The sequence below is a fragment of the Salvelinus sp. IW2-2015 genome, unplaced genomic scaffold, assembly GCF_002910315.2.
Source record: "Salvelinus sp. IW2-2015 unplaced genomic scaffold, ASM291031v2 Un_scaffold1192, whole genome shotgun sequence".
Lineage (NCBI taxonomy): Eukaryota > Metazoa > Chordata > Actinopteri > Salmoniformes > Salmonidae > Salvelinus > Salvelinus sp. IW2-2015.
This window is the reverse complement of record NW_019942770.1, coordinates 591,287-610,336: the sequence shown is the minus strand read 5'-3', so window position 1 is coordinate 610,336 and position 19,050 is coordinate 591,287. Positions and strand designations below refer to the sequence as shown.

General features: G+C 42.1%; 1 protein-coding gene across 1 annotated transcript in view; it reads left to right on the top strand.

Annotated features, from left to right (window-relative positions):
* The first annotated feature begins 869 nt into the window (after nucleotides 1-869).
* LOC112069996 (AT-rich interactive domain-containing protein 3A-like) overlaps nucleotides 870-19,050 on the top strand; it is a 49,490-nt gene continuing 31,309 nt past the window's right edge. The window contains exons 1-2 of the mRNA XM_024137395.2: nucleotides 870-1,215; nucleotides 1,839-2,549. Of these exons, the coding sequence (XP_023993163.1) occupies nucleotides 1,177-1,215; nucleotides 1,839-2,549 (750 nt within the window). The 5' untranslated portion in view covers nucleotides 870-1,176. The remainder of the gene's footprint in view (nucleotides 1,216-1,838; nucleotides 2,550-19,050) is intronic.

Genomic DNA, 19,050 nt, shown 5'->3' with positions numbered 1-19,050 from the left:
CTGTTATTATAGGTGATGCTCAACTTCCTGTTTTTATAGGTGATGCTCAACCTCCTGTTTTTATAGGTGATGCTCAACTTCCTGTTATTATAGGTGATGCTCAACCTCCTGTTTTTATAGGTGATGCTCAACTTCCTGTTTTTATAGGTGATGCTCAACTTCCTGTTTTTATAGGTGATGCTCAACTTCCTGTTTTTATAGGTGATGCTCAACTTTCTGTTTTTATAGGTGATGCTCAACTTCTATGCCTATCCCTTGGACCTGAATAGTAAAGCCTACTTTGTGTCAAATAATTTACAATATGTTATGGGATCACTTACGGGAGGTGTAATCTGTTAATGGATTAACATACATTTAGATGGAAATTGAATTTATAGGATCTATATGTCATAATCTGATACTATGTTTAAAAATATATATTCTTGCCCCAGGCAATGGAATGCAAAACGATTTCACCGTTCTGATACATGCAATTATTATTATGATTTAAAAACAATATATTAAACTCCTATTGCACAAAAAAACATAACCCATAAACTTATTTCTGTCGAAATAAAGAAAATAACGAACTCGTGATGTAGTCTAGGCAGTAAGCCCCACGGAACATATGCGTAAAATGACTAGTTCAGTGGGGGCAGGGTCCAGGCTAAATAGCCTAATGAATAACAATATGTATATATTTATAGAATATAGAATGTGTAACCTATTAACAATTTTGGCAAAGAATTTACAATTTTTGGATGGTTTCCAACACTTGGCGATGTGTGATCCGTCAGTTCTCTGTGGTTCTGTGCGGTTGTTTAAAGTGTATTTCCTAGGTCGGCTGTAGACCCTGCCCTCGGTATATCACTGTATTGACGTGTTGTTAGCAAATGGGAGCAGAACGTCCGATCCTTCGCATGAGGGGGTCATTCTGACTACAGGGCCGATCTTTCGCCTGAAGAGGTCATTTTGACTACAGTTGCCACTTGTTGCTAAAACCTCCAGGGCTTCAATACTCGACCACCGCAAATACATTGATAGCCTACACCGTAATCCTACGCGTTAATCTATTCTCTCCAATAGAGACGCGGATCTCGATGCTGAATCAGGATTCAGGAATACTCCCACAGCTAACATTGAAAGGAGATACTTTGTGAACTGTTTGATATTTCGGTCTAATCTGACGGGCGAAGCATGGTTGATAATACCAGTTTAGCAACCAAATCTGCTTTGGTAAGCATCACATTTTGATCCTTCTCTAACCACGTTGACTAATTGTTATTATTGCTATTAGCCTATGTAGATGTTCAGATAGTCTATTTCGTTTTGTTATTTTATTTCGTTTTCTTTTAGGCTAATTATTTACACTTTAACTAATTATTTACACTTTAATAGCGTTTTTGAATGTTTAGATTCACATTTACAGTAAATTAACTTTTTACATAACTTTTATCTCTTAAATAGATTGATACGCATGTTTCTGATGCGTAAGAAAAATAGTATGCGATGGTTTATGTATATATAGGCTAATTATTCTGTGTAATTATTTTGTCAGCCTGCCACATCAGCACTAGGCTATACAGCGCACACTGTTTCTGTGTTACTCACGTTCATTTCCGCAATACATTGTAGTCTATTTATGGTGCACTTTTGATACATGTTAGAAGCCACGTTTTAGGAGACATTGACTCCAGGGGCCAAATGTCGGCCACATTATCATAATAGGCAATGGTCGTGTGTTCTTACAGTTTATTACCAAGTTATTTCTTAATAGTTTATTGCTTTTAGTAAGTTTACTCTCCGTTACAATATTTTTGAGTGGTTGTTTTATTTGTACCCCCCCTTGCCCTCCACAGCAAGCAGCGTTCTCCTCGTCCAGCAACCTCCCCCTGCTCGTCTCCTCTGCCTCGACACACAGCCACTTCCCCGGCTCACACTCACAGTCTCAACAGCCCAGCAGCGGAGGCATGAAGCTAGAGGCGGTCATGGAAAACCTCCAAAGACAGCAGGCTGCCCGCCTGGCGTTAGAAGAGAAGCTTCGTCAGGCAGAGAAAGAGAAGGATCTCCGCTCCATGGTCGAGTCCCAGATACACCAACAAGCCCTCGCTTTCCACCACTACCAGGCAGCGGTCCGGGGCGCTTTCGCCGCGGGAGTAGCGAACTCTTCTCCCAGCTTGGTGAGATCCGCTGAACCGGGACTGGCTGTCCATCACAGTTTCGACGCCCGCAGGCACTCAGAGAGAGCGGACGACTCCGATATGGATGACGATCCAGAGGGGATGGACCGATGCATGAATGATGACGACCGGAATCTGGATGGAGATGACATGGACAACGAGGGAGTCGTGGATGATGAGGATGAGGATGAAGAGGAGGGGGCTCTCAGCCACTACCAGCCCCACCACCCCATGCACCCCGGTGCGGGACACTCTCCGAAGGGCACCCCGGTGCAGTTCATGTCTAGAATTGCCCCCTCCTTCGTTGCGCCGCGGCAGTTGGAATCACCGGGCGGGATGGCACCACAGTCTCAACACCACGAATGGACTTACGAGGAGCAATTCAAACAGGTAAAGCTGACTAATAAGTAATAACTTGATATGAAACGTTACGTACTTAAACACTAGACTACACTGACTGTACTACCCCTTGTTGATAACAATCTCACCCATCTCCTTAACGAAGTAGCTTATAAATTAAACCTGTCAGTTACTTTTCCAAGTCCAAAACACAATTGAACTTTGTTTTAAATGGCTCTATCTTTTCAAGAGGATGTTCGACTGTTTTGATATTTGGACTTCAGAAACGACACTAACTTAAGTTTGTGCCGTAGAGCCTCTTGCTGTTCTGTCCTCTCTTGTCTTTCCTTCATATGTATTTTTATTTTATTTTTCAAACTTTATTTATTCAGGGGAGAAAAACCGTTGAGACCAGGCTCTCATTCTCAATTACTGATCACGGTAATACAACAATCAAATGCAATGTGAAACAAAACATTAATCAATACAATGTAAAATAAAACATTAATCAATACAATGTAAAACAAAACATTAATCAATACAATTTAAAATAAAACATGAATCAATACAATGTAAAATAAAACATTAATCAATACAATGTAAAATAAAACATTAATCAATACAATGTAAAATAAAACATTAATCAATACAATGTAAAATTAAACTAAAATACAGCACAACACAACATTTTAGTAAAACGGTTCCATTCCTCAGCTACGAGGTCCTCAATCAAAACCCTAAACTGGCCAAGCGCCAACAGAACGCCTATTTGTAAAGGGTGTGTAAATTGTTTCAGCAGTGAGACGCATTAAAACTAAAAGTGGATTTACCTAATTCGGTGGAGACCTGAGGAACCTCATGAGTTAACCAACACTGTGAACGGGTTTGGTATCTCATGTTGTTGTACTTTAACAACAAAGTTAGGTAAGTCGGAAGCTTGTATAGTAGGGCTTTGTAAACAGAAGGGGAGTAATGAAGTGATTTACAGGACTTTATTGAGAACCAGCCACCTTTTGATACAGGATGCAGTGATGAGTATTAAATCTGCTACCTGTGATAAAGTGAAGGACGCTATGGTAGACGACATGCAGAGGTTTAAGATTAGTGGCTGCTGCAATCTGGTAAATGCTGTCACCATAGCCAAGAACTGGCCGGAAGGTTGACTGTACAATCTGCTTCCTGCTGTTTAGGGAGAGGCAAGATCTATTAAAAAATAGAAGCCCATTTTAAATCTTATGTTTTTAACTAGCTCGTCAGTATGTTTTTTAAACGTTAAGTCTTTGTCAATCCAAATGCCCAGATATTTATAATAGGGAACCTGATCGATGGGAGAACTTTTCAGTGAATAAAAATATAGTCCATTTTAAACATTCTGGAGAGAACAAGAGAACAACATATATTTAGTCTTGCCCACATTAAGTACAAGTCTTAAACCAACCAGGGCTTTCTGTAAGGTAACAAGGTCAGATTTTAGCTCTAACATAGCCTGGTCTACAGTTTTGGGGCAATGGCATAAATAACAGTATCGTTTGAATATAGATGAAAATGACAACTTCTAATAGATAGACCAATATTATTTATACAAATACTAAAGACAACAGGTCCCATTACCGATCCTTGCGGTACACCTTTTGTAATATCCAGGAAACTAGACATAACACCATCAGAGATCACACATTGGGTCCTGTCCGACAGATAATCTGATCCAGGCTAAATTTCAGTCAATCTTTGAATGAGAATGTGATGGTCAACAGTATCAAAGGCCTTGGAAAGGCCCTACAAAATAAGTCAGCACAATGATTACATTTTTCTAAGCAATGAAACGATGTAGGTCGAAAACCAGATGATGAGAGAGAACACATTTGTATTTCATTCATGTCTATTTAATAAGAAGAACCCTAGACCAGACCACTTCTTCATAGCCACCCTAGACCAGACCACTTCTTCATAGACCCTAGACCAGACCACTTCTTCATGACCCTAACCAGCCACTTTCATAGACCCTAGACCAGACCACTTCTTCATAGAACCCTAACCAGACCACTTCTTCATAGAACCCTAGACCAGACCACTTCTTCATAGACACCTAGACCGAACCACTTCTTCATAGCACCTAGACCAGACCACTTCTTCATAGCACCCTAGACCAGACCACTTCTCATAGCACCCTAGACCAGACCACTTCTTCATAGCACCCTAGACCAGACCACTTCTTCATAGCACCCTAGACCAGACCACTTCTTCATAGCACCTAGACCAGACCACTTCTTCATAGACCCTAGACCAGACCACTTCTTCATAGCACCCTAGACCAGACCACTTCTTCATAGCACCCTAGACCAGACCACTTCTTCATAGCACCCTAGACCAGACCACTTCTTCATAGCACCCTAGACCAGACCACTTCTTCATAGCACCCTAGACCAGACCACTTCTTCATAGCACCCTAGACCAGACCACTCTTCATAGCACCCTAGACCAGACCACTTTTATAGCACCCTAGACCAGACCACTTCTTCATAGAACCCTAGACCAGACACTTCTTCATAGCACCCTAGACCAGACCACTTCTTCATAGCACCCTAGACCAGACCACTTCTTCATAGAACCCTAGACCAGACCACTTCTTCATAGCACCCTAGACCAGACCACTTCTTCATAGCACCCTAGACCAGACCACTTCTTCATAGCACCCTAGACCAGACCACTCTTCATAGCACCCTAGACCAGACCACTTCTTCATAGCACCCTAGACCAGACCACTTCTCATAGCACCCTAGACCAGACCACTTCTTCATAGCACCCTAGACCAGACCACTTCTTCATAGCACCCTAACCAGACCACTTCTTCATAGCCCTAGACCAGACCACTTCTTCATAGCACCCTAGACCAGACCACTTCTTCATAGCACCCTAGACCAGACCACTTCTTCATAGCACCCTAGACCAGACCACTTCTTCATAGCACCCTAGACACAGACCACTTCTTCATAGCACCCTAGACCAGACCACTTCTTCATAGCACCCTAGACCAGACCACTTCTTCATAGCACCCTAGACCAGACCACTTCTTCATAGCACCCTAGACCAGACCACTCTCAGCACCATGACAGACACTCTTCATAGCCCTAGACAGACCACTTCTTCATAGCACCTAGACCAGACCACTTCTTCATAGCACCCTAGACCAGACCACTTCTTCATAGCACCCTAGACCAGACCACTTCTTCATAGCACCCTAGACCAGACCACTTCTTCATAGCACCCTAAGACCAGACCACTTCTCATAGCACCTAGACCAGACCACTTCTTCATAGCACCCTAGACCAGACCACTTCTTCATAGCACCCTAGACCAGACCACTTCTTCATAGCACCCTAGACCAGACCACTTCTTCATAGCACCCTAGACCAGACCACTTGTTCAAAGACCCTAGACCAGACCATTCTTCATAGCACCCTAGACCAGAACCACTTCTTCATAGCACCCTAGACCAGACCACTTCTTCATAGCACCCAGACCAGACCACTTCTTCATAGCACCCTAGACCAGACCACTTCTCATAGCACCTACAGCACCCTAGACACCAGACCACTTCTTCATAGCACCCTAGACCAGACCACTTCTTCATAGCACCCTAGACCAGACCACTTCTTCATAGCACCCTAGACCAGACCACTTCTTCATAGCACCCTAGACCAGACCACTTCTTCATAGCACCCTAGACCAGACCACTTCTTCATAGCACCCTAGACCAGATCACTTTTCCATAGAACCTAGACCAGACCACTTCTTCATAGCACCCTAGACCAGGCCACTTCTTCATAGCACCTAGACGATCACTGTGTGGTCAAGAACCCTAGACCAGACCACTTCTTCATAGCACCCTAGACCAGATCACTTGGTCAAAGAACCCTAGACCAGACCACTTCTTCATAGCACCCTAGACCAGATCACTTGGTCAAAGAACCCTTGACCAGACCACTTGTTCAAAGAACCCTAGACCGGACAAATCGTTCAAAGAACCCTAGACCAGACCACTTGTTCAAAGAACCCTAGACCGGACAAATTGTTCAAAGAACCCTTGACCAGATCACTTGTTCAAAGCACATCGAGCATAGAAGAACCCTTGACCAGACCACTTGTTCAAAGAATATAATTTGTTAGCTGACCAGGCCTAATTTACATGTATACAATATATTGATATTACAATTTTATTTAATATGAATACATGAGGTAGTGATTTATCTTAAAAGACTGCAATAAAAGACTCCTGCTTATTACTGATGTATCACTAGCTGTTAGTTGCTTAATTATTTGATAAATGCCCCTATTGATAAAACATTTTATATATAATGCCACAGCAATTGTGGCAGTATTGGCTTTAAGGCTTGACTGATATAAAACACAAAATAATAAATAGTTTTAAGTGACTAAAGAATAAGAAAGTAGTCCTCTCTTCTCCAGCCTAATATCATATCTGATAAAGATGTAAATTATAATATCATTCTGATAAAGATGTACATTCGTAATATAATTTATTCCCAATCCACCAGAGAGAGGTTGTAAAGCGAACACAGATCTAATGTGATCATTCTTTATTCATGACGGAACATTCAGATACTTCTCTAAACGTAATGTGTACATTAGGGCCCTGCATTAGGCCTGCATTAAGTAACCTAAGCAATGGAAATCCAATTAAAATCAGGGAGAAATAAAACCTTGATAATTAAGATGTGCCGTTGTGTAGTTCTTATGTTACTCATTGGACAAAATACAATTATTTATGTTTTATTTAAATTATATTATACTTCTATATAGTTCAGGGTTTTTATGGGGTTTCTCTGTCCTGTAGGTACATCCTCAGTTCAGGGTTTTTATGGGGTTTCTCTGTCCTGTAAGGTACATCCTCAGTCCAGGGTTTTTATGGGGTTTCCTCTGTCCTGTAGGTACATCCTCAGTTCAGGGTTTTTATGGGGAATCTCTGTCCTGTAGATACATCCTCAATCCAGGGTTTTTATGGGGTATCTCTGTCTTGTAGATACATCCTCAGTTCAGGGTTTTTATGGGGTTTCTCTGTCCTGTACATACATCCTCAGTTCAGGGTTTTTATGGGGTATCTCTGTCCTGTAGATACATCTCAGTTCAGGGTTTTTATGGGGTATCTCTTTCCTGTAGATACATCCTCAATCCAGGGTTTTATGGGGTTTCTCTGTCCTGTAGGTACATCCTCAGTCCAGGGTTTTTATGGGGTTTCTCTGTCCTGTAGGTACATCCTCAGTTCAGGGTTTTTATGGGGTTTCTCTGTCCTGTAGATACATCCTCAATCCAGGGTTTTTATGGGGTTTCTCTGTCCTGTAGGTACATCCTCAGTTCAGGGTTTTATGGGGTATTCTCTGTCTTGTAGATACATCCTCAGTTCAGGGTTTTTATGGGGTTTCTCTGTCCTGTACATACATCCTCAGTTCAGGGTTTTTATGGGGTATCTCTGTCCTGTAGATACCATCTCAGTTCAGGGTTTTTATGGGGTATCTCTGTCCTGTAGATACATCCTCAGTCCAGGTTTGATGGGGTATCTCTGTCCTGTACATACATCCTCAGTTCAGGGTTTTTATGGGGTATCTCTGTCCTGTAGATACATCCTCAATCCAGGGTTTTTATGGGGTATCTCTGTCCTGTAGATACATCCTCAGTTCAGGGTTTTTATGGGGTATCTCTGTCCTGTAGATACATCCTCAGTCCAGGGTTTTTATGGGGTATCTCTGTCCTGTAGGTACATCCTCAGTTCAGGGTTTTTATGGGGTTTCTCTGTCCTGTAGATACATCCTCAGTTCAGGGTTTTTATGGGGTATCTCTGTCCTGTAGGTACATCCTCAGTTCAGGGTTTTTATGGGGTATCTCTGTCCTGTAGATACATCCTCAGTTCAGGGTTTTTATGGGGTTTCTCTGTCCTGTAGGTACATCCTCAGTCCAGGGTTTTTATGGGGTTTCTCTGTCCTGTAGGTACATCCTCAGTTCAGGGTTTTTATGGGGTTTCTCTGTCCTGTAGATACATCCTCAGTTCAGGGTTTTTATGGGGTATCTCTGTCCTGTAGGTACATCCTCAGTCCAGGGTTTTTTGGGGTATCTCTGTCCTGTAGATACATCCTCAGTTCAGGGTTTTTATGGGGTTTCTCTGTCCTGTAGGTACATCCTCAGTCCAGGGTTTTTATGGGTTTCTCTGTCCTGTAGGTACATCCTCAGTCCGGTTTTTATGGGGTTTCTCTGTCCTGTAGGTACATCCTCAGTTCAGGGTTTTTATGGGGTTTCTCTTTCCTGTAGTACATCCTCAGTCCAGGGTTTTTTATGGGGTTTTTCTGTCCTGTAGGTACATCCTCAGTCCAGGGTTTTTATGGGGTATCTCTGTCCTGTAGGTACATCCTCAGTTCAGGGTTTTTATGGGGTTTCTCTGTCCTGTAGATACATCCTCAGTTCAGGGTTTTTATGGGGTATCTCTGTCCTGTAGGTACATCCTCAGTCCAGGGTTTTTATGGGGTACTCTGTCCTGTATAGATACATCCTCAGTTCAGGGTTTTTATGGGGTTTCTCTGTCCTGTAGGTACATCCTCAGTCCAGGTTTTTTATGGGGTTTCTCTGTCCTGTAGGTACATCCTCAGTCCAGGGTTTTTATGGGGTTTCTCTGTCCTGTAGGTACATCCTCAGTTCAGGGTTTTTATGGGGTTTCTCTGTCCTGTAGGTACATCCTCAGTCCAGGGTTTTTACGGGGTTTCTCTGTCCTGTAGATACATCCTCAGTTCAGGGTTTTTATGGGGTTTATTTCAATGCCCCGCAAAGAAGGGCACGTATTGGTATATAGGTAAAAGAAAGAAGCAGACTGACTATTCCATTGAGCATGGTGAAGTCATTAATTACACTTTGGATGGTGTGTCAGTACACCCAGTCACTACAAAGATACAGGCGTCCTTCCTATCTCAGTTGCTGGAGAGGAAGGAAACCGCTCAGAATTTCACCATGAGACCAATGGTGACTTTAAAACGATTACAGAGTTTAATGGCTGTGAGAGGAGGAAACTGAGGATGGATCAACAACATTGTAGTTACTCCACAATACTAACCTAAATGACAGAGTGAAAAGAAGGAAGTTTGTACAGAATACAAATATTTTCAAAACATGCATCATGTTTGCAATAAGGCACTGAAGTAAAACTGCAAAAAAATTGGCAAAGAAATTATCTTTATCGTTATGTTTGGGGCAAATCCAACACAACACTTCACGGAGTACCACTTTTCATATTTTAAAGCATGGTGGTGGCTGCATCATGTTATGGGTATGCTTGTCATTGGCAAGGACTAGGAAGTTTTTTAGGATGAAAAGAATCGTAATAGAGTTAAGCACAGGCAACATCCTCAAGGAAAACCTGGTTCAGTCTGCTTTCCACCAGACACTGGGAGACAAATTCACCTTTCAGCAGGACAATAACCTGAAACACAAGGCAAAATATACACTGGAGTTGCTTACCAACACGACATTGAATGTTCTCGAGTGGCCTAGTTCCAGTTTTGACATAAATCATCTTGAAAATCTATGGCAAGACTTGAAAATGGCTATCTAGCAATGATCAACAACCAATTTGACAAGAATAATTAAAAAAAAGAATAATGTGCAAATACTTTACAATCCAGGTATGCAAACCTCTTAGAGACTTACTCAGAAAGACTCACAGCTGTAATCACTGCCAAAGATGATTGCAACATGTATTGACTCAGGGAGTTGAATACTTATCTAATCAAGATATATTCGTGTTTTTACATTTTTCATAATGTTTTTGCAAATGTTAGAATTTTTCTTCCACTTTGACATTACAGAGTATTTCGTCCATTTTAAATTCAGGCTGTAACACAACAATCTGTTTTGAAAAAGTCAAGGGGTGTGAATACTTTCTGAAGGCTCTGTACAACCTCAGTTGAGGGAGTTTTTTGAGGTGTTTTTCTGTCCAGTATCTTTTACTGTATATGATGTTTAAGGTACAGTTGTGTATTGTACCATAGAAATCTGAAAATCTTTATATACTGTCATTGCAATTAGCTAATGTAACCAGTTACAGAGCGACACATATTTAACCCTCAACAACCCCAGTCTGTCTTTTGTGTATTTGCATGTAGTATTGATCAGTAACACTAGTGTATGTAGTATTGATCAGTAACACTAGTGTATTATCTTGACGTAAACTAGTGTATGTAGTAACTTGATCAGTCACATCCTAGTAGTATTATATTGATCATCACTATGTATTCAGTATTGATCAGTACAAGTTAATGGTGAGGTTTGATCGTACACCGACAGTGTATACTAGTATTGCTCCAGTAACAACGAGTGTATGGTATTACTTGATCAGAACGACAAGTATATATCTAGTATTGATCAGATAACAACTGTGTAGTGTACTTTGATCTAACGAGTCGTGTCTAGTATTGTCTCAGTAACACTAGTGTCAGTGTAGTATTGAACAGTTAAACACTATGGTTGCTAGTATTGATCGAGTTAAACTATCGTTGTGGTATGTTGATCAGTAAACTAGCGTATGCTAGTTATCTGACTACACCAGTTGTATGTAGTATTGATTCAGTAAACTAGCGTATCCAGTCATTTGATCAGGTAAACTAGCGTATGCCTAGATTGATCAGTAACCACTAGTGTATGTATATTGATCCAGTAAGCACTAATTGCATATTGGAAAACTGTTACGAGTTCTTAGTCTATTATCAAGGCAAAGATTAGGTCTATATATCAAGGAAAGACTAGTCTATTATCAAGGAAAGACTAGTCTATTATTAAGGAGAGACTAGTCTATTTAACGAAGACTAGTTATTTTCAAGGAAAGACTTGTCTATTTTCAGGAAAGACTAGTCATATTATCCAAGACAAGACTATAGTCTATTACAAGGACAACTTAGTATCAAGGAAAGACTAGTCTATTATCAAGGAAAGACTAGTCTATTTTCAAAGAAAGATTTACTTTTTTCAAAGAAAGATTTACATTTTTTCATAGTTTACGTGAATATTGTCAAATGTAAATCATGTAAAATGGCATGTCTCCTGTCCATAATCAAGTTTGAGAGCTTTATTTTTCAGGATGTGCTTTTCTAGCCGGGTCATTGAGAAGAAATGGTCATCAGACAATAAAAGGATGCTTATGGTCACCGAGCAGACACACTGGAGCCAGACTACTATGCGTTTTCAGAGTTACAAAACAAAACCACATTTGAGGGCAACTGAAGGAAGGCAGCAACTAACTGTATCTTTGTAAATGGGAACAAGATGTGGTGTTGGAGAGGCTCAATATAAAGACCGGGGTACGAGAGAATGAGCATATTTCGTCTGCCCTTTAGGCAGGTTAATATTTACTCTAACATCAATCTGTTGACGGATGTAGATGACAGATGCTGCTTTGCGAATGGATATCTGAGGATGAATAGATTAGATTATAACAGAACTTTCTATTTGACATATCTGACATCTGAAAGGGAAGCTGAGGTAAGAGCTGAAGGATGAGCTGAGGGAAGAGCTGAGAGAAGAGCTGAGAGAAGAGCTGAGAGAAGAGCTGAGAGAAGAGCTGAGAGAAGAGCTGAGAGAAGAGCCGAGGGAATCTGAGGGAAGAGCTGAGATAAGAGCTGAGATAAGAGCTGAGATAAGAGCTGAGATAAGAGCTGAGATAAGAGCTGAGATAAGAGCTGAGGGAAGAGTTGAGAGAAGAGCTGAGAGAAGAGCAGAGGGAAGAGCCGAGGGAAGGGCTGAGGGAAGAGCTGAGGGAAGAGCTGAGAGAAGAGCTGAGAGAAGAGCTGAGAGAAAAGCTGAGAGAAAAGCTGAGGGAAGTGCCGAGGGAAGAGCTGAGATAGTATGTGGTAATTGCATCAGTAAACTAGCGATGTTTAGTATTGAATCAGAACACTATGTATGTAGTATGATCAGTAAACTAGCATATCATAGTTGATTCAGTAAACTAGCGTATGCAGTATTGATCAGTAACACTAGTGATGTAGTAATTTGATCAGTACACTAATTTCATATTGAATACTACGATGACTTCTTATTAATTCTCAAGGAAAGATTAGTCTAATTATCAAGGAAAGATAGTCTATTATCAAGAAGCTATCTATTATCAAGGAAAGACTAGTCTATTTATCAAGGAAGACTAGTCTATTTTCAAGGAAGACTAGTCTATATCAAGGAAAGACTAGTCTATTATCAAGAAAGACTAGTCTTATCAGACTAGTATTATCAAAGGAAAAGATGAGTCTATTTTCAAGGAAAGACTAGTCATATATTAATCAAGGAAAGACTAGTCTATTATCAAGAAAGACTAGTCTATTTTCAAAAAGATTTACTTTTTTCAAAGAAAGATTTACATTTTTCATAGTTTACTGAATATTTCAAAGTAAATCATGTTAAAATGCATGTTCCTGTCCATATCAAGTTTGAGAGCTTTATTTTCAGGATGTGCTTTTCTAGCCGGGTCATTGAGAAGAAATGGTCATCAGACAATAAAAATGCTTAGGTCCACGAGCGAACACACTGGAGCCAGAACTACTATGCGTTTTCAGATTACAAAACAAAACCACATTAGGGCAACTGAAGAAGCAGCAAACAACGTATCTTTAAATGGACAAGATGTGTGTGAGAGTCAATATAAAGACCGGGGTACGAGAGAATAGCATATTTGTCTGCCCTTAGGCAGAATACTTACTCTAACATCAATCTGTTGACGGATGTAAACAGATGCTGCTTTCAATGATATCTGAGGATGAATAGATTAATTATAACAGAACTTTCTATTTGACATAATCGACATCGAAAGAGCTGGTAGAGCTGGATGATAGGAAGAGCTGAGAAGAGCTGAGGCAAGAGCTGAGAGAAGACTGAGAGAGAGCTAGAGAGAGAGCTGAGATGAAGACGAGGGAATCTGAGGAAGAGCTGAGATAAGACTGAGATAAGAGACTGAGATAAGAGCTGAGATAAGAGCTGAGATAAGAGCTGAATAAGAGCTGAAGGACGAGTGAGAGAAGAGCTGAAGAAAGCAAGGAAGAGCGACGGAAGGGCTGAGGAAGAGCTGAGGAAAGCTGAGAAAGACGCCTGAGAGAAGAGCTGAGAGAAAAGCTGAGAGAACGAGAAAGAGCTGAGAAGCTCGAGGGAAGAGCTAGATAGCGTGAGCAAGACTGAGGGAAGAGCTGGAAAGAGCTGAGGAAGAGCTAGAGAGCTGAAGAAGACTGTGAAAGAGCTCAGTGAAGAGCTGAGGAAGATTCTGAGAAGAAGCTGGAAGGCTGAGGACAGAGCTGAGGAAAGCTGAGACTAGAGCTGAGAAGAGCTGAGAGAGACTGAGACTAAGAGCTGAGGAGCCTGAGGAAGAGCTGAGGGACAGCTGAGAGAAGAGCTGAGGGAAGAGCTGAGCGAGAAGAGCTAGGAGAGCTGAGAGAAGAAGCTGAGGGAAGAGCTAGGGAAGAGCCGAGGAAGAGCTGAGGAAGAGCCGAGGAAAAGCTGAAGGAAGAGCTGAGGAGAGACTGAAGGAAAGCTGAGAGAAGAGCTGAGGAAGGCTAGACAACTGAGGGAAGAGCTGAGAAGAGCTGAGACTAGAGCTGAGGAGACGCTGAGGAGAAGAGCTGGAGGGAAGAGCTGAGAAGAGCTGGAAGAAGCTGAGGAAAAGCTGAGACTAGAGCTGAGAAGAGCTAAGACTAGAGCTGAGGAAGAGCTGAGAAGAGCTGAGAGTAGAGCTGAGGGAAGATCTGAGGAAGAGCTGAGACTAGAGCTGACTAGAGCTGAGGAGAGCTGAGGGAAGCGCTGAGACTAGAGCTGAGAGAAGAGCGAGAAAGTTGAGAAATAAGCAAATAGAAATTGCGTAGAGCTTTGCGGGACAGGAAAGTAGAACTGTGCATTCCAGCCTGGCTCACACCCAAAAATACTGGGATCTCCCTCTCTGCAGCAGCATGTGTGAGTGGTGTGGTGTGAGGGGTGTGGTGTGTGTGTGAGAGACGAGCGTGTATGTCGGCTGGAAGCCAACCCATTACGAAACAAAATAATAGAGAGTGATGTCACACACCTAGCATGTTCCAACACACACACACACGCACGCACGCACGCACACACGCACGCACGCACGCACCACGCACGCACACACACACACACACACACACACACACACACACACACACACACGCACAGACGCACACAGGAAAACAATTCTGTATATGTTGAACCGGCTGTTGAACCGGGCTGTGTGTGTGTGTGTGTGTGTTAAACATGCTAGGTGTGCATCACTCTATTTATTTCTGTTTCGTAATGGTTGGCTTCCAGCCAACATACACGCTCGCTCTCTCTCACACACACACACAACACACACAACACACGCACACGCACACGCACAAACACACACACACACACACACACACACACACACACACACACACAACCACACACACACACACACACACACACACCACACAGGAAAACAATTCTGTATATGTTGAACCGGGCTGTGAACGGGGCTGTTGAACCGGGCTGTTGAACCGGGCTGTTGAACCGGGCGCTGTTATAACAAAATGGCAGCTACTTTTCACTGTACCGGGCGTGTTAACCAACAATCACCAGGTAGCACACAAACATACTGACACGCCAGAGAATTCTGTTGAGGTACCAAGGGCCTCACGGACCCCAAAACTAAAGTGTTTCTCTGCATCTCTGCTGAATCTGCTAAAAGATTGAAAGAACGTGATCTTATTCATTAGTATTTTTTGCTTTTCTACAGTCTACCAACCTACCAGCAGGCATGCTAGCTAAGATACTTAGACAAGCTGGCTACTCTAACATGATTGATAGCCTGAAATGGCTTGTTGGAGTTATAATGAGATGGGAACCTATCTGCTAAAGCAACTTCGTAAATGCTAGGAGGCTAGTATATTACAGAGAAACAACCCCCAAAAAACTACTCATGATGCCTCTCTCTCTCTCTGTGTGTTTTGTTGTGCGTGTATGTGTGGTGATTGTGTGTTTGTGTGGTGTGTTGTGTGTTGTGTTGTGGTGTGTGTGTGTTTTGGTGTTTGTGTGTGTGGTGTTGTGTGTGTGTGTTGTTGTGTGTGTGTTGGTGTGTGTGTTGTGTGTGTGTTGTGTGGGGTATGGTTGTGTTGTGTGTGTGTGTGTGTTTGTGTGTGTTGTGTCGTGGTGTGTTTGTGTGGTTGTGTGTGTGTGTGTGTTGTTGTGTTTGTGTTGTGTGTGTGTGTGGTTGGGTGGTGTGTGGTTTGTGCTGTTTGTGTGTGGTGTGTGTGTTTGTGTGTGTGTGTGTGTGGTTTGTGTGTTTGTTGTGTTTTGTGTGTGTGTTGTGTGTTTTTGTGTGTGTGTGTGTGTTGTGTGGTGTGTGTGTGTGTTGTGTGGTGGGTTGTTGTGTGTGTGTTTGTTTGTGTGGGTGTGTGGGTGTGTGTGTGTGTTTGTGTGTGTGTGTTTTGTGTGTGTTTGGTGGGGGGTGTGTGTGTGGTGTGTTGTGTGTGTGTTTTGGTGTGGGTGTGTGTGGTTGTGTGTGGTGTGTGTTGTGTGTGTGTTGGTGTGTGTTGTGTGTGTGGTGTGGTGTTGTGTTGTGTGTGTTTGTGTGTGTGTGTGTGGTGTTGTGTGGTGTGTGTGTGTGTGTTGTGTGTGTGTGGTGTGTGTGTGTGTGTGTGTGTGTGTGTGTGTGTGTGTGGTGTGTGTGTGTGTTGTGTGTGTTGTGTGTGTCTAAATGGGGTGTTACAGCTGGTGTACCGTTTTACTCCAGAAGCCTTAATGAAGCTGTTTATGTCATCCCTCCCCCTCTCTCCCCTCCCTCTCTCTCCCCTCCCCCTCCTCCCTCTCACACCTCCTCCTTTTCCCCTCCCCCTCCTCCTCTCTCCCCTCCCCCTCTCCCTCCTCCCCTCCCCCTCCCCCCCTCCTCCTCTCCACACCCCTCCTTTTCCCTCCCCCTCCTCCTCTTCTCCCCTCCCCCTCTCCCTCCTCCCCTCCCATCCTCTCCCCCTCCTCCTCTCACACCCCTCCTTTCCCCCTCCCCCTCTCCAGTCTACCCCTCCCCCTTCCTTCCTCCCTGCTTACCCTGTTCGTCTGTCTATCTCTGTCTGTCTGTCTGTCGTCTGTCTGTCTGTCTGTCTGTTCTGTCTGTCTTTCTGCTCTGTCAGCCTGTCTGCCTGTCTGTCTGCCTGCCTGCCTGCCTGCCTGCCTGCTGCCTGTCTGTCTGTCTGTCTGTCTGTCTGTCTGTCTGTCTGCCTGCCTGCCTGTCTGTCTGTCTGTCTGTCTGTCGTCTGTCTGTCTGTCGTCTCTTATAAACCGATAGTGTGGGTCCTGATGCTGATGACTCAAAAGGACTTGTTTGACTGTTCTGCTGCCGTTGGTAACCAGTTTATAATGAACGATAAGGCACCTCGCCTGTGTCGTGCAAAAACAGATCTTAGCGTGTTATTGGCCGTTCTAACCAGTCATTAGCTGATATTGCCGTATCTAAGAACAGCTCTTAGCCGTGGTATATTGCCGTGCCTAAGAACACTTTAGCGGTGATATATGGCGCTGACCTAGAACACTTTCGGTCGTATATGGCCGTCTAAGACAGCTCTTAGCGGTGTATATTGGGCCGTATCTAAGAACAGCTCTTACAGGTGGTATTATTGGCCGTATCTAAAACAGCTCTTAGCGGTGGATATTGGCCATGCTAAGAACAGCTCTTAGCCTGGTATATTGGCCGTCTAAGACAGCTGCTTAGCCGTATATTCCGTAATCTAAGAACAGCTCTTACGGTGTAATGGCCGTATCTAAGAACAGCTCTTAGCGTGGTTATTGGCCGTATCTAAGACAGCTCTTACGGTGTATATTGGCGTATCTAAGACAGCTCTTAGCGTGTATATTGCCGTATCTAAGAACGCTCTTAGCGTGCGTATATTGGCCGTATCTAAACAGCTCTTAGCGGTGTATTAGGCCGTATACAGTACCACACCTCCTCGGGCCTTATTGCTTCATTATAACACAAACGGACCTGCCATCCAGTGTGACCTAATTCAATACATGCATCCCAATGCACCCTATTCCCTATATAGTGCACTACTTTAGACCAGAGCCCTATTCCCTATATAGTGCACTACTTATACTACAGCCTATTCCCTATATAGTGCATACTTATACTACAGCCCTATTCCCAATAGTGCACTACTTTAGACCAGAGCCGTATCCCTATTAGTGCACTACTTAGACCAGACCCTATTCCCTATATACTCACTACTATAGACCAGAGCCCTATTCCCTATATAAATACACTACTATAGACAGAGCCCTATTCCCTATATATGCACTACTTTAGACCAGAGCCTTATTCCCTATATAGTGCACTACTTTTTGTGTAGGAATAGCGTGCCATAGTAGAGGTGGTTCAGGAGTAAAGGAGGAGGAAAGTAGAAGGAAATACAACAAGACAGTGAAACGGGGAACTGATGTTAAAATCAGCAAGAGAAGACGAGCAGAGAGAATTAGCTCTCCGGACAGAAGAACCTAAACAGACCCGCTGGTTAAACAAACATTTTCACTATGACCCACAGACATGAGACAGAGAGCTGGATGAAAACACACACTCAAGCCTCTCTAAATGTGTTAAAGGCAACCCGTGACTCCAGGCAAAAAATCCTAATCGTCAATGAAATGATAGACTAGAATGAATATGATAGGATATATGATAGGTGATAGAATAGAAATGATAGGATATAGGATGACTGGATAGTGATGAGATATTAGGATGATGATATGATAGGATGCATATGATAGAATATGATAGGATGATATGATAGGATGATATGATAGGATAATATGATGATGATAGAGATGATATGATAGCATATGATATGATAGGATATAGACTAGAGATGATATGATATATGATGATAGATAGATGATATAGTGATATATAGGATGAATGATAGAATAGATGATATGATAGGATATGAATGATATAGAATGATATGATAGATGATATGATAGGATGATATGATAGATAGATATGATAGGATGATATGATAGGATGATATGTAGGGAATATGAATAATGATAGGATAGATATTGATAGGATGATAGATAATGATATGATGATATATGATAGAATGATATGATAGCGAATGATATGATAGGATGATATGATAGGATATATGATGATGAGGATATAGAATGATTATGATATGATATGATAGGATTGATATATGAGTGATATTGATAGGATGATATGATAGGATATTGATAGAGATGATATATAGATGAATAGATTATGATGGACTGATATGATAGTGATATGATAGATATATAGGATAGAATGATATGATAGAATGATTATGATAGGGATGATATGATAGATTGATATGATAGGAAATGATATATAGTATATTATGAAGAATATGAATAGGATGAAATAATGAAGCGATATATGAATAGGATATATGATGATAGAGATGATTGATAGATGGATATATGATATTGAAATAGAGTATGATATGATATGAAGAGAATGATGAGA